This window comes from Camelina sativa, chromosome 16 (genome assembly GCF_000633955.1).
Source record: "Camelina sativa cultivar DH55 chromosome 16, Cs, whole genome shotgun sequence".
NCBI lineage: Eukaryota > Viridiplantae > Streptophyta > Magnoliopsida > Brassicales > Brassicaceae > Camelina > Camelina sativa.
Window position 1 is genome coordinate 19,013,896 of NC_025700.1, and position 23,207 is coordinate 19,037,102.

Sequence of the window (23,207 nt, forward strand, 5' to 3'; positions counted from 1 at the left end):
ACCATCTAATGCATAGCTATTGATCTTCTTCAAATCTTCTCTTTTTTTTCTATGATAGACTTAGCAAGACTTTTAAAAGCTTTAAGACCCCAAGGATAAGTCCTCACCTTATCAAGATCCATTACCATCTGGATGTATTTGAGTGGAATATACTTTTTCTCATCCTTAGCCATAACCAACCCAGCTATCACAAGAAGATACACCAATTAGATCTTATCTACCTCATTCCATTTGTGAATTACAGGTAAGTGCACATCAACCAAGCTCTTAATGCTAATAGTCAGACCTTTTCTCTTCATCAATTTGCTCCAAAACCCACCATCATCTTTCCAATTCTCTAAATCACAACTAGAATCGGCAGTGCATTTGAGCCCAGTCACAGCATGAAACTCTTGCATTGAAAATCTGAGTGGCTTCCCTCCAAACACAAACCATATCTCTCTTTTTTTCTTTGTAACCAATTGCCTAGACATCATGCTGTGTATCAAACGCCCTGAATACCCTAAACCATTCTCGTAGATTGCAAAGACATGTGAAAAGACTGGATCATTCTTCACTTTCTCATACTCTTTAGGTAATGCTTGTTTGACTTTGTCCAAGATAGAAATTCGACAGGAATTGTTAATCTTCTTCACTTGTGGCTCAAATCCATCTCTAAATAGGCGTTTAGGAAATTCTGTTTCCATAGCTACACAAAAAAAAATTAAGAAAAATGAAATTCATTAGTATGAATCCAAATCCCTATCCTAACACATGATGAACATGATCGATTAGCTATACTAACTGTAAACTATTTTTAGGTTTACAATCAATGAAGTCTTAACATATAGAAACTATATTGACATCAACAAAAAGCAAAACTTGGAGGCCGATACATTATCAAATTTGGGGAAGAAAAAACACAAATTTCAATCGAATACATTATCAAATTTGGGGAAAAAAATTGTCCCACAACAATCAATCACATATAGAAACTATATTGACATCACCCAAAAGCAAAACATGTGTTGCCGATACATTATCAAATTTGGGGAAAAAATCAAATTTGGGGGAAAAAAACACAACCACAACAATCCAAACAAACAATTGCATGCATCGATTGAGAGAGAGAGAGAGAGAAATCGATTGGAAATAGATTTGGGGAAAAATTTTGAAATAGATTTGGGAAAAAACTCAATTGTGTCGAGAGAGAGAGAGAGAGAGAGAGAGAGAGAGAGAGAAGCTACCGGAGTAGTCGCTGGCAGGAGAAGCTACCGGAGTCGTCGATCCTCGCCGGTGGGAGAAGCTACCAGAGTCGTCGATTCTCGCCGGTGGGAGAAAAAAAGGTGTCGATATCTCCTGAGAAAGAGAGAGTAATGTCGAGATTTTTTATTTTTGGTTTTAAATCTCCCAAGAAAAAATGTATGTCGAGATTTTGTTAAAAAAAATGAAGAAATGGATTGAAAAAAGAAGTATTTTTTTTTATTAATTTTAGGAAGTATACAAAAAAAGAAAAAATACAGGAAATTTTGGTTTTTTCTACAATTAAGGATTTAATTGAGTTATTAAAGGTATAATTGAGTTTTTCTGTATTTTAAAACCTACTCTACCAAATTTCAAAAAAAAAGCATAATAGGACAAATTAAAGAAAAAATGTCCTTTTAAATCAATTTTCCCATAAAATTTTAGTAGAAAGGGTCAGACAGATTTTAATCCAAGAATAAAGCCCTCCAGAATCGGGCAAAAAAATTTTATTTTGTTTTTGGTTTTCTAGACTATCTCCACGTTTGAGTTTGTTTGTTTTGTTAGTAACTTAAGTTTCAGAAATTAACTGCTACATAATCATTTTATGGTAAATAGTAGTACTATAAAACTACTAACTGCAAAATTTTACACTAATCATTTGATGATACAAAGTTTCGACAACTGTTACAAATTAAAGTTAAAAGAAAAAAAAACACTTTTAAAATACATACTTGTAATAGTATTACTTTAAAAAATGGTATTTAACTAAAAGCGGACACGTCGGATAAATATATATATATATATATATATATATATATATATATATATTTTTTTTAAAAAGGAAAAAGAGATTTAAGCGGACGATGATAAACCCTAAGACACAGCCGCCATGAGCCTCTGAAGCGTTGATATCAATAGGAGAAAAAGAAAAGAAAAGAGATATCGATGATGGCGGAAGAGGAGGCGGTGGATCTGAAAGGTAAGAGAACGTCAGAGTCCAAAGAATCATCATCAGAGAAGAAGCAAAAACGTAGGAAGAAGGATGATTCTTTTGAAGATTCAAAAGAGGAGGATGAAAATTCAAAAAAGGTAACCGAGTCTTTTCACGATTCAGAGAGTCGTCTTTTTTGTCAGTCGTTTCTCTAATTTACCTTACCGTTTTTTATTTATTAATCTCATATTCAATTGCAGGAAAATGAAGAGATTAATTCACTTCTTAGAGGAGCACTCACTACAGTTTCTTCCCTAGAGAAGTTGCAAACTGCTCACATATTGGTATGCTAATATTTTGCTTGATGGGTGTTGAGTCAATTTTTTTTTTTTTTTTAAATAATGATTCTAGATAGTTGATATGAAACAAATTGATAGACCTCATCTTTGGTTTTGGCAGCCCAACTTGAAAATGGCAGGTCTATTAACAACTTGGAATTGCACGGAAGTGTTACATTCATGGGCAACGAAAAGGACATCGATGAAAGTACATCGATGAAATGACTGTCTATAAGCGACCAATGGAAGATTACGAAGAATTCGAAGATGTTATTGAGAGCCTTCTCAGTAAAGGCCCGGTGGTTGTTTCATATGATGTTCTTCCAAGCTACAAATCTTATGACGGATACCTTTAATTAGTACTTTATATTATACTTCAAAACTAATTTTACAGTTTGTAATTGTTTTTTTCTTTTACATCATTGTCAGAGTGTCTTCATTCCAACAGACATGGAATGTTTAGCTAGGTTTTATGAGAAGTTTCCTGGGCATAGTGTCTTGCTCACTGGGTGTGGCATTCAGCTGCAAAATGGAGAATGGGTAGAGTTCTGGGAAACCTTGGATTCTCGAGGGGATGATTGGGGAAAGATGGGGTTTGGTCGGCTTGCTCGACGCAAGGGCCTGTTTACCCGGGTGACTGTGTTGAAGGTAGATTCTTGTCTTTCTTTAATTAAAGCAAGTTAACCCTCTAGTTTGATGGATTTCATAACACTGCTCACACTAGTGATTTTTTTTTATTTTATTTTAGGTGAATGGTCCACCACAACACGCGTCTCACTAATGGTTCACCTTCACCACAACACGAGCTCTCTATGCCTCTATGTGTCTCTCTTATCTTAAAACGATGTAGTCTTTTCTGTTTATAACCCTCTTATCTCCGTAATTATCTATCTAAAAACGATGTAGTCTTTTTGTTGATAACCTCCATCTCCGTAATGTCTATCTTATCTGTGATGAAACAGTAAACCGAGCCAGATATTTTTGTTTCTACTAATCACTAATTGTATCATTTCGAAAGATAAACATCAAATTCAATAGTCAAGGATCAAGACTTGATAATAGCTTATCAAGTTGGAAGGTAAAATATATAACAAGGTTAGTGGAAATTAAAATAAGACTCTTTGTAGATACGTTGTTCCAAAGAAACCGTTAGGAAAAGAAATTGGCATGAACTAAACTCAGATGAAAAATGTAAGTACGGGGGTCCATATTTGTTCATTAAGTGCATAAAGGATGTTGAATCAGCTCTCAGAATCCTAGGCCTGAGTATCTTTTCCTTAGACTCCACCCCTTTAATTAGTTTTAGGAATTCAAGCCAGCGACTCAACCATGTACTGGAGACAGCGGCTGCATAAGTAGTGGTAGGCATGACCGCATAAAGCTGATGTCTGGCTGCAAATGGTGGGGAGCATAGCTGCATCGGTTGACCGAAACCACATTGCCAAAAAAAAAAAAAAATGGTTTTCATATTTGAGAACAGACTATTTGGCCTTACTAAAGGGAATATGATTTTTAGTTTCTTGTGAGCAACCGCTAATGTATTTGTTTGAGTTCATAAATAACGCGAATAATTTTGAGTATACTTACCTGAGAAGTTGGTTGCATATATACATAAGCTGTCCTAATCTCCCACCGTCACCAGGAATCCGAATATACAATTGCAAAAAGAAAAAAGAAGGAAAAATTGACAGGATGGTGTCTTAATGAAATAAAACCTGAGGTTGGCCATGGGATTTACAAGGTATGGTGGTGTGACTAGTGTAGAATGGTACTGCGAGGTAAATCTATGTGGATGTCCCCTGTTAATGGTAGGTCCGTCCAACCATCTACAGAAAAGTGGAATATAAGTTATCGCTCAAAAAGGACTTCATCAGATCACAGTTGTAAACAACATTGCTTGTTGAACATAAAGCATTTTTAAGTTTTTAACAATTCCGGCTGTATAATTAAGTTATGTTCAATCGTCTCATGAGTGAATAACTTACTATATATTTCACTATCTGGTCATGCAATTAATTATTTTACTTGTAATTTTCTTAGTACTAATTTGTAGACTAAGCTATTTACGTTTATACACTACTTTTTTTGTTTTTTGATTACAAGTTTTTGGTAATTAATAAGGTTATATGTATTATTTCCTATGAGTTTCATATTACTAGTATGTGTTTTGAACTAATTCCATTTGGAGGAACCGCAAATTCGAGTTTAAAAAGACAGATTTTTGTTCATAGACGATACAAAGTTTAACTTCGTCATTTGGGATCCATACGTAGTATAAGTTAGTTATAGCGTTTTTCCATCTTGCGTTTAGTTCAGTATTTGGGGTTTTCTATATTATATCTCTTAGGGTAATTAATAAGAACATTTTGAGGAGTGTTTCAGCAAAATTCTCAAAATGCTGATATTAGTAAGAACATTTTGTTACATATCATTTCATTTTACTTCATATCATTTCATTTTATGTGTTTTATTTATATATACTCTTTATTCTTTAATGTGAATGATTAGTAGTGTATGTTAGTCTATTTTTATTTGTTGGTATATTCTCTTGATCTCTTCTATGTGAAACCATATAGAACGTAGTGGTTTTACATGATTCCACTATTCACCTTTTAAAGAAATACATAACTGAATTTTAAAATTCAAATCATGTTAGACAAAAAAAAATAAGTGTGATTTTAATCAAGCTTAGTAGTGGTAGTATACATATTGGTTATCATATACTGTATATTCATTTTTCACTCTCTACTTGCCACGCATCATCCCTACGTAATAACTGGAATGATCTTTTGACACCCACATGGCCACATTGGCTAGTTACTTAATATTGAATAAAAGCATGTTATATTCTTTAAATTTTCTTATGCTTTTAAGGTTATTCACCCTTTTTAATAATTTAATTATCATATTATTTTTACAAAGTTTTTCTTTATAATTTTTTAATATATTTGATTGTTAGTGTTCGTAAATTAATCTCGTCCTTTCTTTTATTTTCTTGCATCATAAAGTTCTTCATGAGCTATCTTCTCATTTGAATATAAATAAACTTACTTTCACATTGCTTTATTGCATCAAACCTGCACTCAATTTTCTGTGTAAGATATAAGATATTATAAAAGTCAAATTATGAGTATTTCGTTCCTATAACTTTCAGATCATCGAAAGAGAACATGCTTATATATCATCAAGCGAACTCATGTAAGAAAATACTTGAAAAAAAACTCCTAAAAACATAACAATGTAACAACAATAGTTTTATGTCTTTTTTTTCTTTTTTTTTTGTAAATCATAATTTGATTTTATGCATAAAGTATGCAACTAAAAATAGCAAGATCCATAATACAAGTTTTCTTCTAAAAACATATTGATACTTTGATGTAGCTTTAACAACGAGCAATATTGGCTGTAAAACGACCAAACTTGCTAAAGGAAGTACCAACGGTCCGCCGTTTCTCCATAGACCTACATTATCAAAAGCAAGAAAAAATATCCCCGAATTAATAATGGGGAAGTTAACCTACAGACTTTATTATTAAGAAAGAAAATTTTGTTTGTGTACCACCTGTATTTTTCAAGTAAGGAGTCGGCTATGGCTCTGTGTACAAGCCATGGCTGATAATTACGGCAACGTTGACAACCTCTAAAGTTAGAATAGCCCCCAAATTCATCCCTATATTTGGCCATCATAACATGGAGCTTCCGCCCTCCTAAAAGACTTCCACTGAGTGTAAACCCCTTGGTATGATCTTTCAGATTAATGAAAGCATATCTGTAAAAAAACGAAAAGAACAAAAAAAAAAAAAAGTCAAATTCGTTTTTTTATTTACTTTGCTGTAACAAACAAAATTGGAGGAGGTAACAAGAAAACCAACCCCAAGGAAGCACCGGTAGCACACTCTATGGGAACATAAACCGTTGTGACCTTTCCACATGAACTGAAATGTTTCCACAACGCGCTCTTGATTTCATGCCTAGGAAGGGAAGTATCAAATCCTCTAACGAAAAGGGTGTCATCATTTAGTGCCAGATGATCTTTATTTCCGAAATTGCACTCATTGTGATATATCGGTTTCACCTCTTTTCTGGGGACTTCTTTCTGCTTATCGAGACAAAACAAGATTTCTTTTATGGAATCAAAACAACTCAAGTTATGATTTTTTTTTGATTAAACGATGTTAAAGAAGAGCACATACCCTGAATGAAATGTCAGGTAGATTGGGCCTTGTTAGAATAATCTCGTGTAGTTTTTCCGTAGTTTCAGTCAACTTTTCGAAAGTTTTCCTCAATTTTTTTTATTTCCTACTTAGAGAGACACACAAAAAAATACAAAAGCTATATACTTCTCTCTCGAGTGGAAGTGGAGGAGTAAAGGAAAAAAAAAAAGAAACAGAAATTAATGTATACAGAACAGGAGACCTTCTTCTCAGATGTTTCATTTTGGTTTTCTGTGATCTCCAAATTATCCAACTCTCTCTTAGCTAATGTTAAAATCAACATAACAAACAAGGAAAAAAATCGAGATTCAGATATCTTTCAGATAGTTCTTCACAAACAAAAAAACAGATAAGAAACCCAATTGCTTACTTTTTGGCGAAGGATCCGTGACTTTATTCACATCATGAACTGATTCAACCTAAAAATCCAAAATTACAACAAAGTTAATAGAGAGTAAAGAAGAAGAAAGCCATAAGAAGAAGAACAAAACAATAATAAAAAAAAAAAGGAAATTACATCGGCGGATGTCGAGCATCTCTTGAGCCCCCTCCTGTCCATGGAGAAGAAAAGAGCTCAGCGACTGCTAGGTTTTCCGATAGCAAGAGGAGAGAGAGAGAGAGCAAACCAAACCAAAAAAAAAAAAAGTCCTTTTATTCAGGTTTTAGCTGGGCTTCGCTGTTGTTGGCTGGGCTTTGTGGGCCTTCACTTTTGTGTCTTTTTTTGTGACCATCATCTTACAATAAATTTTGTATGTTTGGTTTTTGTTGACAGTTTTCTATGTTTGGTTGTTGTCGACAGTTTTTTTTAAGTAAGTATTAATTTTATAGATGCATCGTTTCAGGATCTACATGTGGTGTACATGATCTACATTGCTAATACACGATATCTATGTTTTTTAGCTAATAATAGTCGATTAGAAGAAAAGAGAGAAAAAAAAAATCCAAAACCATAGTCCAATCTTCAATTTTTTTTTTACTACGGGTTAAGTTGGGAAGAAAAGAACAAGGTAAAGAGTTTGCAAATTCTCTCGTACTCACGGGTTTTCCATCTTGATAAGCTAAAAAGTTTATAAATCTTTAACCATTAAAAAAAAAATCATTATTGCAAAACATAATAGAACATTTTCGACGAATTGTATTCTTTTGAGTTTTGATTACATTGATTCATCATCATTATTCTTCTGATAAAATCTATATGATTTTTCTGCTTTGATAGTTTTGTCTTGTAATTTTCTTTTATAATAGTTGAATTTCTCATCAGTTTCGGTATAATCAAAAAATTGTTCTTTTGATGGTAAACAAATGGTGTCTATTATATTTTTAAAGTCACAACCTATTATTTTAATGTAAAACTCTTCACATCAATTTTTTTTTTTTTTTAAACTGTGAAGACATAATGATGTAAAAGCCCTCGAAGCCACTTACGATTTTTTTTTTTTTAGTTTCTTATCGAGTAACAAGTATTTTTGTGCTAGTATACGTTACTATAATTTATTTGACTTAAACAAAATTGATGATTCAAATGTGCTTTAATCTTTCAAAATTTTAAATGGTCAGAAGAGACTACATCCATGATCCATATTTCTCCAATATATGGTTATAGAAAAACAAAATCGGAGTAGCGCATATGGAAGATTAAGATTAATTCGTATTCACAAAGTAAACATTATCCAGAGTATTAACGATCGATTTAGATTATTTGAAGATGATGTCAATATTATTATAAAGATCACCTTCAGTCAAGTTTATAAAAGTTTTTCCACTTCTTAATGATGTTTTTGGGTATTAAATTTCCGCGTGAAATAATAAATCTCACTAGATTTGTACAATTGATTGATACTTAGAGGTAGAAGAGGATTCAGATTGGTCCTAAAAAAATACTATTGTAAGAGTCCTCCTATGCTATTTAGATTTGTACCATTGATTGATATTTAGAGGCAGAAGAGGATTCAGATTGGTCCTAAAAGAGTACGATTGTAAGAGTCCTCCTATGCTATTTGAAAGAAGAAGATAAAAAAAAATGGTAGAATCAATAAATATGCAAGCAAAAATATGATATGATTATACCCATCAGAAAGTCAGCTTTTGACAGTAGATTTTCTAGGCCAGCCTTGGTGATATCTTGAGCACGTTTGAGAAGGGCAGTCATCTCTTTTAAAGAACGCATGGCCTCTATGTATTTCTGCAACAATCAATAATGACAGACAATGTTAAAAGACCAAAGAAGAAGGAACTTGAATATCATCAGCTCCTCATCCAAGTATAAGAAGGTATCTCTTTTGATTCTTCATGAACAACTTCAGGTGATGTTTGGACACAGTCTTCCAAATTCCTACGTTTTTGTTTTTTTAATTGTGGATTCTTGGCGACATTCAAGCTGTTAACTTCTTGTTTGATGGATGTGTACTTTGTAGTCAGTTTTGCTAGTTAATGGATTTAGATAACTGCTTGCTTGATGGGTGTGTACTTGATAATCCATTTTTTTATTTATCGGATTAAAGAATCATATTTTGAAATATTCTGAATTTTGTTTTGTTTGTCTAATCAAGAATAATTTATCTTCCCTTGTACAAGAGAATGCGAGATAATCCCAATTTTTAAAATTCAAAAAAAATGATTTTTAAGAGATATTTTTGTACAAATTATTGAATATGTAAAGATTTTACTTAGTGGTTCATCAATGCTAACGTAAACCAATATTCACAATTAATTATTTATTTTGTGATGTATGTAAGTAGGAAAAAAAAAACAAAAGTGTTGTTGATAACAACTATTTCACTTGCTAAACAAAACCACCCGAAATTTCGAAGAACATCAAAAGTCAAATTGTTGCACAAAAAAACTGGTGGAGACCCCACCCATATTAAGTCGTAATTGGTTTTTTTTTTTTTTTTTTTTACTTCAATATTTTAAACGTCGGTCTCTCAATTTTGTTTTGTTTATTTTTGGTAGGAGCTCCTTTTTGCTTTTTGGAATGTGCTTTATTGCAATTTTGTTTTTCCACACAAAGGAAATAACTAAACAATTATCCCACAAAAAGGAATCGTTAATAAAGTACTGTATTAAATAGTTTTGGGTACATTAGTTTGCAATATTCATTTAGATTGTCGCCAATGAGCTTCGTTATTTTGTCAGCTTATAGGATTTCTGTTCACATTAATAATGTAGCGTGATAAACCTGTAATGGTTATTAAAATGATGATATATACATTGTACAACAAATTTATAAAAATTATTATAAATGATTTCCAAAGAGATTTGATTTTGTGAATATTTTACTACAATACAAGGAGAGATTAAAACATGAACTATATAAAAAAAAGGACTGATGATTATTAAAAAAAATTGATTCACCATGCATGACACACAACATGCTACAATATATAATACACTATTAAGATATATGATTTAATTTGATTCTTGTTGTCGAGAGTGACTATTATACTTTTTTGGTCTAGTGACTATTATATGTTATTTTGGGGAAAATAGAGCAAGTATATAAATAGTTATAAAGATTATCAGAACTTATGTACATCAATGATTGAATTAATGAATAATAGGAGAACCGAAGAACATAATTTGATTACTCTTTGAAGAACGATTAGTTCCCCTAAAATCTACAGTAAACTCTACAAAAAATAAATATAATATTCGAATTTTAAGATTCCAGATTCTTTTTTTTTTTTTTTTTAAGTTTATGTTTTATACAAAAAAGAATCGAATCAATTTGGAACGTTGGCGTGACCTCTTATTTATTTTACATACACTTGACGACCCATATACAACAAATCTATCAAGTCAAGGCGTGACCTCCTTTTTATTTTCTTTGTCACACTCAAGAGTGTCACCTAAAGACTTTTCTTGATTCATCAATGCTAACGTAAGCCAGTACTTCACAATTCATTGTTCATTTCATATTAATAGTGAGTGATGTAATAAGTAAGTAGAAAGCCAAAAAATAATTAAACAAAAATTGTTGTTATCAACTCTTCCACTAGCTAAAACAAAACCACCCGAATTTTCTACGAACATCCAACCAAACTCAGATTGTTGCTCAAGCAAGTTGTGGAGACCCCTATTCAAAGGCACAAACCACCCGAATTTTCTACGAACATCCAACCAAACTCAGATTGTTGCTCAAGCAAGTTGTGGAGACCCCTATTCAAAGTCGTGCCTATGGGTTAGGAAAAAGGCATTTATCTTAGGCCCCGAAAGTATATAGTTTTTTGTGTGTTTTTTTTCCTCTTAATTATGGAAAATATGGTATATTATTATGGTTTTGGAATTCTTTTTATTTCCTAAAAATATACAAAAATAAAAAAAACTTTAGATTGTAAAAGACCAAGTAAAATCGTAAAACAGAAAGAAGAAAGATTAAGAAAAATTGGTGAAATAGTTTCTTGAAATAGAAAAAAAAACAATTATGTTTTAGGCTTTTTAGATTTTTTTTTTGTTTCTGAAAAAAATTTATAACTTTGAATTTTTGATATTTATTTTATTATAATTTTGAATTTTAATATTTATTTATTTTTATAAAATATATTAAAATAACGTCTAATGTTAAACTTGCTTTAAACTTGGATACAGCACTACCCCTATTATTATTATCATTATTATTAATTCGTAGTTGGATTTTATTTTTTCCTTTTTTTTGTTAACTTGAATATTTTAAACTTCTTCGGCCGCCTCCTTTTTTTTTTTTTCCTGGAACGTGCTTTATTGCATTTTTGTTTTTCCAATAACAAAAAAAAAAATCATTCCACAAAAGGGATTTGTTTTTGTGAATATTTTAGTAATAATAAGGGGAGATTTAAACATGAAAAATAAAATAAAATAAAGGACTGATGATTATGTGATTCGCCAAGCATGACACAACATTCAATAGTACTATACTGAAGATTATCTCGATTTTTTTCACATATGCTACACCTGTCAAGACTCAAGAGTCACTATATTACCTTTTGGATTAATATGTGATTCCGTTGGAGTCTATCTATATATGTTATTTTGGGGAAAAGAGAGTATTATTAGTTAAAGATTACCAAAACTTATGTACATCAACGATTGAATTAATGAATAAATAGTACTGAATGACATTAATTTGATTATGATGATGTATGTACAAAAACAATATTACCATCATAATATGATTTCTCCAGTAAACTCTACAAAATTAAATCTAATACTCGAATTCAAGATTCCAGATTCTTTTTGTGTTTTAAGATTATGTTTTAAACAAAAAAAAAAAAAGAATCGAATCAAAGATCTTCCCGGAGAAAAGGATGAGCAAGAAGCTGCGAGGCCGTCCATCTCTTACTCGAATCTTTACGTAGACAACACTCAACAAAACTCCTAAAATCTTCCGAACATCCCTCCGGCGCTCTCGGCGGTTCTCCGAAACACACAGCGCACATAAGCGTCGCCCAGTCAGGTCTCTGCCCCGGCGGAAGCAAAGGAAAATGACCAACGAGAAGCTCAAGCATCATCAACCCAAAACTCCATATATCTCCGGCGTATATATCCGAGCTTATCCCACCGGAAGACTCCGAATCAAATCTCTCCGGACTCATGTAAGCGCAAGTCCCAACGTACGAGTTGCACGAATCCAACGACCGTACCAAGATCTTGCTAACTCCGAAATCGGCGATTTTAACTTCGTTTCTCGAGTTGAGAAGCAGATTCGCCGGTTTGATATCACGGTGAACGATCTTGAGAGCGTGTAGATAGCTAAGTCCTTTCAAGATCTGTTTAGCGAACCCGGCGAGTTTCTTCTCCGTCACGGCGCCGCGTAGCGATTCTAACGTTCCTCCGTCCATGTACTCCATCAGAATCGATACCTCGCCGACGACCGGTTTCTCGAAGATCCCGTGACATTTCACGACGTACGGCGAATCAGTACGTCGGAGGATCTCCATCTCTCGCATCAGCTGTCTCGTGAAAACAGGATCCATGTCTCCGTTGACGGTTTTCAAAGCGTAGATCTCAGACGTGTTCTTGTGACGGACTCTGTAAACGATCCCTCCGTTTCCGCATCCGAGGACGTTGAGTCTCTCGAGATCACTTGCAGCTGCTGCGGAGGTGTTGTTGTTACAGACTGAGGAGGAGGTAGCAGCGGCGACGGAGGAGGAGGAGGTGACGGAGAAGCGGCGGTCGGAGATCGGAGGAAGAGGAAGGCGAAGATTTAGCTGACGACGTTCACGAACCAAAGCCATATCTAAGAAGAAGAGAGAAGAGATTCTGATTCTGAGAATTAAGAAAAGCTTCAGAGAGTTTATATGAGTTTTTTGATTTTCTTCAAAGTCGTTTTAAGAGTGTGAAGAGAGGAGACTACGAGGAAGGTGAAGGTGAACATTACTTAAATTTTAATTTCTTCTTATCTTGAAGTGGAAACTTTTTTGTGTTTTTGTTTTTTTTCTGTATGTATAATATCGTTAAAAATGCAACTTGTGTGTGAGTGTTTTGATTACGCACGTGGTTAATTGCATCAGACTGTAAATTTTAGTACTACTATATATCATGGAAATTGAAAAGGACTCTAATCCTAATCATTTATTCTATAGTTGATAACGATAAGGTGGGTGGTCTAAAAAAGTTTATGGAAGTTGTAAGATTTGGGCGGCTAATAACGGTAACTAATTGAGTAGTAGTGGTACATTAATAAATGATAACACTACTTTATGAAGAAACTTAATTAATGACTAATGAGGTATGATGAGAGCGACCAAAGAGGTTTAGGCCAACGTGGAATTGTTTCTAACAGCCATCTGGTTGGATTTTCTGAGGCCATCAAATTCAAATGTTTGGCAACTTTTTGCTAATCTGTGACTATTATTGTATTTGATATGTTGTTCGATTTAGATAAGATCTTTGATGAGGATACATAAGAAGATTATGATGAGTTTTTTTTTTTTTTTTTTAGTTATTTTTAACCTTTAAAAGTTTAAGCATTTGTTAGGTGTCTGTATTCATGCACGTGCCTTATTAACAGCTCCACAAAATTTTGTAATCATAATATTAAACCTGCACAAGAAATTTGAAATTACTGGTTAAAGTTTAATTACTAATTACTATATATATTACAAATTTCTTTTAATTTCGTATATACTGGAGTTTATGTTAAAATGGAAGTCTGGAATGGAAGTGTAAACACTTACAGTTTAGGGGCGACACGAATTTAAAACTTTTTTTTTTTTGACAATAAATTTAAAACTTTGTTAAAGAAAGAGGTTGAAACTTGAAAGCTTTAAATATATTTGAATATTTTAGTTGATGTTTTTTTTTTTAATAATTTTTGCTCATATATTGTAGAGCATTTAGCATGTGTGGTTGTGTCTATTTATTAAGCACATGCTAACTAGTTTTTTAATTAGACATTTTTCTTCTTTAAAGATTCTTAACCAGACATCTGTTCCACGCATGTAGACAACACATGTTATAGCATCAGGGTTCGTATAACAATCTAGTATTATTTTTATATTTAGTTATTGAAATTGTAATTTTATGTTTTCAAGTTTTTTTGGATAACCTAATTTAATATCGTAAAGGTTTAGAAGTTTTTACACATTTAAAAAACAATGATTATTGAATTTAAATATATTTTTTTTTTGATTAAAGAGATATTATTTAATTTTAAACTATTAATAATTCAAAATTTTGAATATTTTCAATGATTATTTATTGAAATTTACAAAACATCAATTTTTGTGGGACAAAAAAATATTTTAAAACATTTTAAATATCCGAGAGAGTAATAAAAATAAAATAACAACATAGTCGATCGGGATCTCATTTAGATTCTACTTGGGCCTGTGATGGGCTCTTACCCGTCCAATTTCGATTTGTTTGGTTCAACTTAATTTTAATTTTTCTTTGGAATTTTCCTATATTTGTTGGCTGAGTGACAATCAATCAATCAGAATGGGCTTTTTATAATACAGTATCTTGATTTACTATTGATAATTTGCTATATAATTAAATGAGTTTGTTTATTTATATGATCACGATGAGATAGATTATTCACGAGGTTGTAATAACTACAGTGGCAATTTTGGAACTTAGTTCTCTCATATTGATGAATATATTGCTGATTAACAATATCACAATATCACTCTGGTAGATGTTTGCTTTACATAAAAGAATGGACAGAAGAAAATAAGCATAAAAATTTGTTTTTTATGTCAAGAATTTTCGATTTACGAAACTAAAACGCAGAATGAAAAACCATCATCCAAACAAACGAAAGACTAAAAAGGAAGCAACTAAAGTGTGGAAAAAAATAAATTGAATTAAAGAGAAACAAAGTCTTCCATGTAGCCACCAAGCCATGGATCCGACCTAATCTCCCATGTCGTATCAAACGATTCCCATGGGATACTCTTGAGATCTTCCATCGAAACTTCAAAATCCTCAAGGGTCACGTGTTCATAACCCTTCTTTTTCCTCGTAGTAGTAGTACTGATCTCACCGACGCTTTCGTCGTTCGGAAGTGATATGATCTCATCGTCGTTCTTCTTCTCCGTCTTCGTCTCGTTAAGATCAGTAGAAGAAAAACACGAATCCGCTCTTGATGCAACATCATTGTCGTCCGTCGCTTTCGGTTGTCCCTTGACCACGCACATTAATTCGTCGAATGGTTCTACGTTTTCCCACCAAGACCCTAATCTCCGCTTCTTCTTCTTCGGCTCTAGGGTTACCACCTCATCATCATCGATGATGATGATTGCATCAGTAGAAGGTTGTGATCCCGAGGAGTTGAATGTCGGAGAATCGACGAAGCAGAGTTTATCGTTGTCGGTCATATTACGACGTTGCTTGGAGAACAAGGTGACTCCGATCTGCGACTCGTTAATCTCGTGTTGTTTCTCTATCGCCATGTTTCGTTTAGTATCAATTGTCGAAGAAACCAAATATGAATCTAAGTAGGGATTACGAGAGAGACAATATCAAATCGAGAGTCAGAGAGATTATGAAACTTAACTCTTAATCTGGCTTTTGAAAGTTTAATTTATAGAGAGACTAGATGAGTAATACATCTCGCAAAAGGAAAAGGAAAACCTTGAAAAAAATTGGAAAATTGGAAAATTTTAACTCGGATATGGAAAAAATAAAAAAGGAAACTTCTTTTACATCACTTTTGTGTGTAAATAGATTNTTTTTTTTTTTTTTTTTTTGTCATCTGGATTTTACATTCATAAAAGAAAGGACTTTTTTTTTGTCCAAAAAAAAAAAGAAAAAGGATTACAATATGTAACTTTGTAAACTGATCAAAAGTTACTAAGGGAAAGTGATTTAACAAAATCAGCTTAACCCTCCAAAAAGCAGTTGTGTGTAAATAGGTAAATACGCAAAGTTTTTTTTTTCTTTCTAAATAATTCTTGAGAGTAAAACTATATCCTAAATTATCAAATCTTGCATAACAATATATTTATTTGGACAAAAATAATTAACACAAACAGGTAGATCCTCAAAGGATTAGGTATTAAGTATATCCTAATTTTTATTTGAATTATTTTGTATCACAAACTGTACATTAATCCGAATTCCGAAGTGAATATTATCTACCATTTGTTTTGGAAGCTATGTTATGCATTTTTTACATAAATGTTACTTTAGTTTAGACTATTTCCCTTGGGTAAACTTGGTAGAAGATGACCAGTGACATCATCGTATAATCAGAAAAAGTACAAGAAAATTTTACAATTCATTACAGTAATACATATGAAGACAAAACCAAAAATAGCTACCACGTACGAAAAGTGCGAGGTTTGGATTGAGGTTTGGGGTACTCTGGTCTGGGTTTACCTCTGGAGATATCTGATCTGGTTTTAGCTTCCTCCACGAATATAACCCTTCCATCCAAAAACTGTAATAACACCAAATCAGAAATTTGCTATTAACCTTTGTTCTCTTAATCACACCAGGTAAACGATTTTAAGAATGAAGACAAGACTGTGATGTGGACCTATGTACCTTTCCGTGCATCCCTTCAATAGCTTTAATAGCCTCATCCTCTGTGTCATACCTTAGGAAAGCAAAACCTTTTGGTCTATTAGCTACCTTATCCATCACCAAGTTCACTACACGGGAGGACACAATCAAGAACATGAGTTACACAGTTTGTAATAATTGGACCGAAGTGGAACAAAGGGGGAGCTTTATATGCTTACTGTGTACAAGCTTGCCAAACTGTTCAAAAGTATCTCGTAAGGTATCTTCAGTTGTGCGGAAAGAAAGCCCTGTGCACAAACCATCAAAATCAAGTCCATATTAGTCGAAGTTCAAGTCTCATGTGGTGAAAGCAGAGAGTTGAAAAAGTGAATAAACCCATAAAAAGATTTTTAAGACTTCTATCTCTTTTTGGCCATGTCTAAAGCTCTAATTCACCACGATTCAACTTGCAACAATCAATCCCTTTTTACATATAGAAGAAGCTTATATGTATAACATTGAGTGATACCACAAACGAATGAACAAACACAATTAACAGAAGAAAGAAAGATAACGATCTGCCCAGTTCATCAGCACCTCACACTCATTCATTGTACACCAACCAAAAACCATTCCCTACGTTTATAACAAATCTGAAAATGTCTTGGGTACAAACACTGCAACAAACAAAAAGTAACTCTAATTGTCTCTTCTTCAGGCCTATTCCTTAAAGGAACCAAACAGAGAAAAAGTAACTCTAATTGTCTCTTCTTCACTGGGATAATTTCTCTAAAACCACTAGTCAGGTTATATACCACAACAAACTGAAAATCTCTACACCCCCAAACAAGTTTGTCATTCCTTTGCATATACACCCCCAACGCAAGATTTTAACATCTAACATAGATGACTAACATAACTGGTGACAAGCTAGTATTAGAGCACACATTGAAGGCCCAATTAGTGTCATAAGAAGGCACAAAATGTGACCGCTCTGAAGGTTTTAGAGATATTCTAAGTTGCTCTCAAAAATTATACACAGTGAACAGCTGCAAAAATTTACTGCCATAATACTCCAAGAAACACTAAAGAATCACATAAGTACTGTATATAACCAGAAAATTCCAATACAGAAGCATCATTCACGGATTGAGATTATAAGCAAATGAAGAAACTGGAAACATAAACTCACCACTGACAAAGAGTTTCGTCTTTTGCCCAGAGGAAGACGACGAAGAAGAAGAAGAAGAATCGGAAGAGATACAGCTAGAAACCATTAACCCGCCAATATCACGGCGTCGGCGAGCCGAAATAACGACGGTGCCGACATTGACTCGTCGGCAAGAGACACTACATACGGCCGAGAAGGTAGATCTAAAGAGGCGATCTCCGGAACACGAAGGAACGACGACGTTCACTAAGCTTACTGCCATTGTTTCCCTCTTCTTCTTCGCCGGATCCTATCCCTTCAACTTACACAAACTTTGATTTATTGAGGGTAATTTTGGTATTTCATATATTCGTTTGATCAAAACTTAAAACTGAGACAAACTCGATTTTAACAACTACAATAAGATTGATCCAGTACTTATATAAGTACACATTACATGTTGTGAAGCCAAAAGACTCAAAACAGTTAGTGATTTAATCGAACTAATCTAAACCTAAAATCTTTTATTAACAAAATGAATAAATCGAATCAAATCAAATCATAAGACTAATAAACTTAACAAAGATGCTAAACATTATCTTCTCATTCGTTGGTCTGACATTTCCGGTTAATAAAAGCTTCCAAAGCTTCTCTCATCCACGAATTCTGACACAACACAATCGCTTCAGACAAAGAAACCCATCTCCGCTGTCTGAAATCAGCTTCAGGCCATTTCTCAAACTGCTGACTAACAAGCAGAGGGAACATGTAACCGTCGTGAACCATGGTGTGTCTTTTGCTTTTGTATTGCCATTTCCCAAGTGATTCTTCAAGCTGACCCGTGACACCAGCTTCTTCGATCGTCTCTCTCAACGCAGCTTCTTCGATTGATTCATCAATCTCCCAACCTCCTTTTGGTAATAACATACCTTTCCCTTTCTTTTGTGCACTTATCAAAAGCACTTCGATCTCTCCTCCTTCTCCTCCACCATGTTTCTTGTATCTGTACGGTACACATCTGCACAAGGTTCGGAAAAATTTATATAAGATTACAAGAAAAATCATTATAAAAAAAGGTTTCCCCCAAATTAGGGAAAATTAGGGTTTGGGAAATTGGAGACATATATACATACCCGACGACTTGGCGATGACCTGAGGTACTGTAACGTTGAAGATCTCGACCGGTTCGAGAGACTAAAGAGACGACTTTCTCAATCGGTGCGATCTTCTTGGGGTTGGAGGAAGGGATAATGTTATCAAACGTCGGTGATAAGTGCGATGTAACGTTTGAAAAGTTTGATATGAATAAAGACACATAGATTCCTGTCATTTTTTTTGAATTTTATTTTTTTTGTTGTTTTCTTTTTCTGTTTATCTCTCCGCCGCAATCTCCGATTCAAAAGCAAAGATCGATTTGATAGAGGAGGAGAAGGAAGATGAAAAGATGTGTGATTTGCGATGATGATTGGGTTTGTGGAATGCTCTTTTTATATGTTGGAAAAAAAAAAAGTCCCCACGCGCTTCAGATATTTAGCTTTGATGCGTTCCAACTACATTTTTGGTCGTCAACTAGTTCGGTTAAAGGAACCGGTCTTTTGATTCGGTTACTAAATTGACTTGTTTTTTTTTTTCGGTTTTGAGATTTAGTTCACGGTGACAACTCTTCAAAGCTTTTTAAAACAAAATCCAGATTAGAACGGGGGTTAATAATACTAATCTCCAATACTGCTAAGTGCTATCAATACTGATTCATATTATTTTTGTGAGCGAATCAAATGAATCAAAGTTTTTTTGATGTGAAGGAAACAAAAGTCCAAAGTACCAAAGAACGCGGGATAAGAAGAAGAAGAAGAAGAGAGTGGGAGCGTAGACGCGCGTGGAGAAGCAAAGCAAGTGGAATGACACGTTTTGTCTGTTTACTTCTTCTTCTTCTTCTATATTCACACACGACACAACATGTACACGTGCTGGTGCCAACACGGTATTTACGGATTATGTAATGTATATCTTTGATGACTTTTAAACGAAACTACTTGAGAGCTATTTTCCACATATTATTATTGTTGCTTTTACATCTTCTAGAAAAAAAATATATGAGAGTTATTTCGACTTTTTTGTATTAATTGAGAGTAAGTCATCACGTTTATCGAGGGTCCAAAGACTAATCTCTAGAGGAGGTACCATACACGGATAAACCCTATCTCCAATATTCGTTCATATTTGTGTAAAGGTATTCAGGAAAATGTGACTTAGTTTCGCGCAGCAAAAGAATCAAACCTGAAATATTGTAGCGTCCCAGTCTCGCTCTCTACCACTCGACCACAAGCTCCCAAACTTATTTCGGCTTTCGGCATATTATTTTTTGCTTTTACGTCTTCTATCCGAATATTAATTAAATATGATAAAACTGACTTATCAAAATTATATTAAGATGGGTGTAAGAATATTTTATTAAGTTTGAAAGAATAAAATAACTATAAATTTGTTGTGTTTTTTTTTTTTGAATTTACTGAAATTTATACACTTATATGAAAATAAATTTCAGAACCAACATTTTTTTAATGAAACAAAAGGGTTTTAAAAACTATAATTTCAATAGGTATCGATTTAAGATTTATAATTTGTGTCTTTCACAGTTTTTGTAATAGGATATTCAAAACCATATTCCAAACTATTATCCGAGTATATGGAGCGTCAATAATTTTATTATTGATATATTCCTAGTAGAATTTTGATTATTGATATTCTCTAGTAGAATTTTTCAACTTCTAACCTAGAAAACCTGATACAAATTATTCCATTACTGAACAACATTTCTTTAGGTCACGTAATTCAAAAGAAATATAAATAAAACGGATATTTCTGATAATAACAAAGAGAAGAAAAAAATTACAATAAGATCATCCCGAAAAAAGCAGACACAAAGCTATATCCCAAAAAACTGATTCCGAGAGCTGCATTTCTCTTGCTGCTTCCTGAAATATTCTCCGTTTCAATAAGAGGGCACATCAGTTATAACTTTATCAAGACAAAATAGAATCTACTAATTCATCATATCTTTTCGAACTGGAATACTAAGAATTGAAAAAATCCTGCCTACAAACATACTATATATGTTATCAAAAAAAATATATATATACTACGTAACAATTCCAAATTGTAGAATTTACATTTTTTCGTCATTCTATCAAACCAAAGCAATATTTATGAAATGTTAAATGGAATAGCAAATCCAAAATTTAATATTGATATATCATCAGAGGAAGTACGTAAATGCATACCGTTGGCCGCAGCTTCCGGCAACGAAGAAGGCGAAGAAGCTTCATCAAGAAATCAAAACATAAATATCAGAACAGCGCATATAGACTCTACAAAATTGATACAACAATCTCATATTCAGATTACAAAGCTAGGCAGCTAGCTATAGATTAAGAGAATAAAAAAACCCACCATTGGTCCTGGTGCAGACTGACGACAAATCATGCTTAATACCACATGAACTAAGGAGATTAAGAGCGGTCTCTTTTGTGAGTGCAATGAATCTGAGCATGTCCGGATGGTTGAACGCGGCGCACAGACACGTCGTCTCTTTCTCGACGATCTCTTTCATCGGCGCGCAACACCACGACGACGGAGGAATCGGCAAGTGAATGTACGGTTGGCACGGCAACAGTTTTGTCACGCATCGCACTGCCTCTTGTACTTCTCCGAAGATTTGCGCTGTGACTTGAACGGAGTAGAGGATGCTGACGATGGTGACTACGCTGAGGATTCTCGTAATCCCCATTTTTGTTGTTGATAAGTTTTGTTTTGAAAACTCTTTTTTTTTCAAAAATATTAAAACAGTTTTTTGTTTTGCTTAGTAATAATAATATTATCTTATATAGAGAGAGAAATTGATGTATTTGTTTAAAGAGTGACACACGTGAGTTTTGTATCTCAATTTTGTAGATTTTTTATATTACCTGATTTGTTATAATAATATTATCATATATATACATATAAATGGATTTATTTGTATAAAGGGAGTCAAACATGGATGTGCGTTTTGTATCTCAATTTTTGTAGATTTTTTATATTACCTGATTTGTTATAATAATATTATATTTTATATAGAGAGAAATGATTTATTTGTTTAAAACGAATTAGGAAGTGTATTCAACTTTACATTTTAAGTGATTTGTTTAATATTTATAAATCTTATGTTATTCAATTATGAATTTTAAAAAATCTTTTAAAATCCACTGTTATTGAACTGATGATTTAAAAATCTACTTTAAAATCTACTGTTACTAAAAACAGTTTGTGGATTTGAATTTTAATAACTTTTAGGGATTCTGGAAGATTTAAGAGGAATTTTGTTTACTTAAAATACAGAAAATCATATCAACTTCCCTAAAATCTATTAAAATTCCAAATTTTATAGATTCCATTAAATTTTCTATAATCATGATTTCAATACATCCTCTCTTATATTGAGGTAAGTTTTGTATCTCAATTTAGTATATTTTTAAAATTACCTGATTTATTATAATAATATTATCTTAGATAGAGAGAGAAATGATTTATTGTTTAAATAGAGTCAAACATGGTGGTAAGTTTTGTATCTCAATTTAGTAGATTTTTAATATTAACTGATTTTTTATAATAATATTGAATGCGTAGTTAATACATGGAGGTAAGTTTTGTATCTCAATTTAGTAGTTTTTTTTAATTACATGATTTGTTATAATAATATTATCTTATATCAAGAGAAATGATTAATTGTTTAAATAGAGTCAAACATGGAGGTAAGTTTTGTATCTCAATTTAGTAGATTTTTTGTATTACCTGATTTTTTATAATAATATTGAATGCGTAGATATATAGAAGTAACGAATACAAAATAAAAATTCTGAATTTGGATTTAAATTGACTGGATGTTAATTACCCCATCCTGTGTGCATGTAACAAGTACTATACCATGCATGTCCTCACAATCTTGTTGTTTAGTCTCTCCATTGGAGAAAATAAAATGTCATGAGGTATTAAAATGTTGGGAAAGTGAATATGTACCAGCATTATTTAGTATATAAAATTATGCATGATATATAAATATATCAAGTTATTGCTAATTGGTTTTGACTTTGAATTTTGCTATGATTAGCCATCATTTTGAGAAATCACGACACGTATCAATTTACTTATCGTCAAATTCGTTTTTGAGTTAAAAGTAAGAGATTTGATACGAAATAAATTATATCAAACTATTATCTGTTTGCTTATATATTCTTACTATTATTTCAAACTCTTTCACCTGTTTTTATTTCACCATTTTCATGAATCTTACGATATGAAACTTTTAAAAATGTATGAATTACATAAAATGAAATAAGTATCTAACAGACATATATTAACAGTACACTAGTTGATTATTTTTTTAT

General features: G+C 32.8%; 6 protein-coding genes and 1 long non-coding RNA gene across 7 annotated transcripts; 1 reads left to right on the plus strand and 6 right to left on the minus strand.

Moving 5' to 3' along the window:
• On the plus strand, nucleotides 2,072-3,483 carry LOC104751201. The gene is made up of 4 exons (XR_002035808.1): nucleotides 2,072-2,313; nucleotides 2,416-2,499; nucleotides 2,615-3,141; nucleotides 3,242-3,483. It is a non-coding gene; the product is annotated as an uncharacterized LOC104751201 (long non-coding RNA).
• LOC104753817 lies at nucleotides 5,693-6,785 on the minus strand (the record flags this gene model as incomplete). The annotated part of the gene is made up of 3 exons (XM_019237951.1): nucleotides 5,693-6,262; nucleotides 6,366-6,589; nucleotides 6,687-6,785. Coding segments are annotated over 3 exons (630 nt in total), but the record flags the coding sequence as incomplete, so codon positions are not given.
• On the minus strand, nucleotides 11,772-13,096 carry LOC104751202 (mitogen-activated protein kinase kinase 9-like). The gene has a single exon (XM_010473110.2). The coding sequence runs from the start codon at nucleotides 12,917-12,919 to the stop codon at nucleotides 11,966-11,968; it is 954 nt and encodes a 317-aa protein (XP_010471412.1). The 5' UTR covers nucleotides 12,920-13,096; the 3' UTR covers nucleotides 11,772-11,965.
• Nucleotides 14,993-15,580, minus strand: LOC104753818. Its single transcript, XM_010476014.1, has one exon. It carries the CDS (start codon nucleotides 15,578-15,580, stop codon nucleotides 14,993-14,995), a length of 588 nt encoding a protein of 195 aa, XP_010474316.1.
• On the minus strand, nucleotides 16,335-18,170 carry LOC104751203 (RNA-binding protein 3-like). Its single transcript, XM_010473111.2, has 4 exons — nucleotides 17,827-18,170; nucleotides 16,874-16,942; nucleotides 16,677-16,783; nucleotides 16,335-16,569 (listed from the first exon to the last, which is right to left on the minus strand). Exons 1-4 carry the CDS (start codon nucleotides 18,065-18,067, stop codon nucleotides 16,447-16,449), a joined length of 540 nt encoding a protein of 179 aa, XP_010471413.1. The 5' UTR covers nucleotides 18,068-18,170; the 3' UTR covers nucleotides 16,335-16,446.
• LOC104751204 (nudix hydrolase 21, chloroplastic-like) lies at nucleotides 18,259-19,263 on the minus strand. Its single transcript, XM_010473112.2, has 2 exons — nucleotides 18,918-19,263; nucleotides 18,259-18,802 (listed from the first exon to the last, which is right to left on the minus strand). The coding sequence occupies exons 1-2, from the start codon at nucleotides 19,112-19,114 to the stop codon at nucleotides 18,388-18,390; spliced, it is 612 nt and encodes a 203-aa protein (XP_010471414.1). The 5' UTR covers nucleotides 19,115-19,263; the 3' UTR covers nucleotides 18,259-18,387.
• LOC104751205 lies at nucleotides 20,650-21,608 on the minus strand. Its single transcript, XM_010473113.1, has 3 exons — nucleotides 21,235-21,608; nucleotides 21,066-21,104; nucleotides 20,650-20,759 (listed from the first exon to the last, which is right to left on the minus strand). Exons 1-3 carry the CDS (start codon nucleotides 21,569-21,571, stop codon nucleotides 20,674-20,676), a joined length of 462 nt encoding a protein of 153 aa, XP_010471415.1. The 5' UTR covers nucleotides 21,572-21,608; the 3' UTR covers nucleotides 20,650-20,673.

Bases quoted from the DNA above. Each gene is read 5' to 3' on its own strand.
- LOC104751204 (XM_010473112.2), bottom strand. From the start codon at position 19,114: ATGACAGGAATCTATGTGTCTTTATTCATATCAAACTTTTCAAACGTT. The intron at 18,803-18,917 runs GTATGTATATAT...AACCTTGTGCAG, and splicing joins GGTCATCGCCAAGTCGTCGG to ATGTGTACCGTACAGATACA.
- LOC104751205 (XM_010473113.1), bottom strand. From the start codon at position 21,571: ATGGGGATTACGAGAATCCTCAGCGTAGTCACCATCGTCAGCATCCTC. The intron at 21,105-21,234 runs GTGGGTTTTTTT...TTCTTGATGAAG, and splicing joins AGTCTGCACCAGGACCAATG to CTTCTTCGCCTTCTTCGTTG. The intron at 20,760-21,065 runs GTATGCATTTAC...AGAATATTTCAG, and splicing joins GCCGGAAGCTGCGGCCAACG to GAAGCAGCAAGAGAAATGCA.
- LOC104751202 (XM_010473110.2), bottom strand. From the start codon at position 12,919: ATGGCTTTGGTTCGTGAACGTCGTCAGCTAAATCTTCGCCTTCCTCTT.
- LOC104751203 (XM_010473111.2), bottom strand. From the start codon at position 18,067: ATGGCAGTAAGCTTAGTGAACGTCGTCGTTCCTTCGTGTTCCGGAGAT. The intron at 16,943-17,826 runs GTGAGTTTATGT...GTTTGTGCACAG, and splicing joins GACGAAACTCTTTGTCAGTG to GGCTTTCTTTCCGCACAACT. The intron at 16,784-16,873 runs GTAAGCATATAA...CCTCCCGTGTAG, and splicing joins GTTTGGCAAGCTTGTACACA to TGAACTTGGTGATGGATAAG.
- LOC104753818 (XM_010476014.1), bottom strand. From the start codon at position 15,580: ATGGCGATAGAGAAACAACACGAGATTAACGAGTCGCAGATCGGAGTC.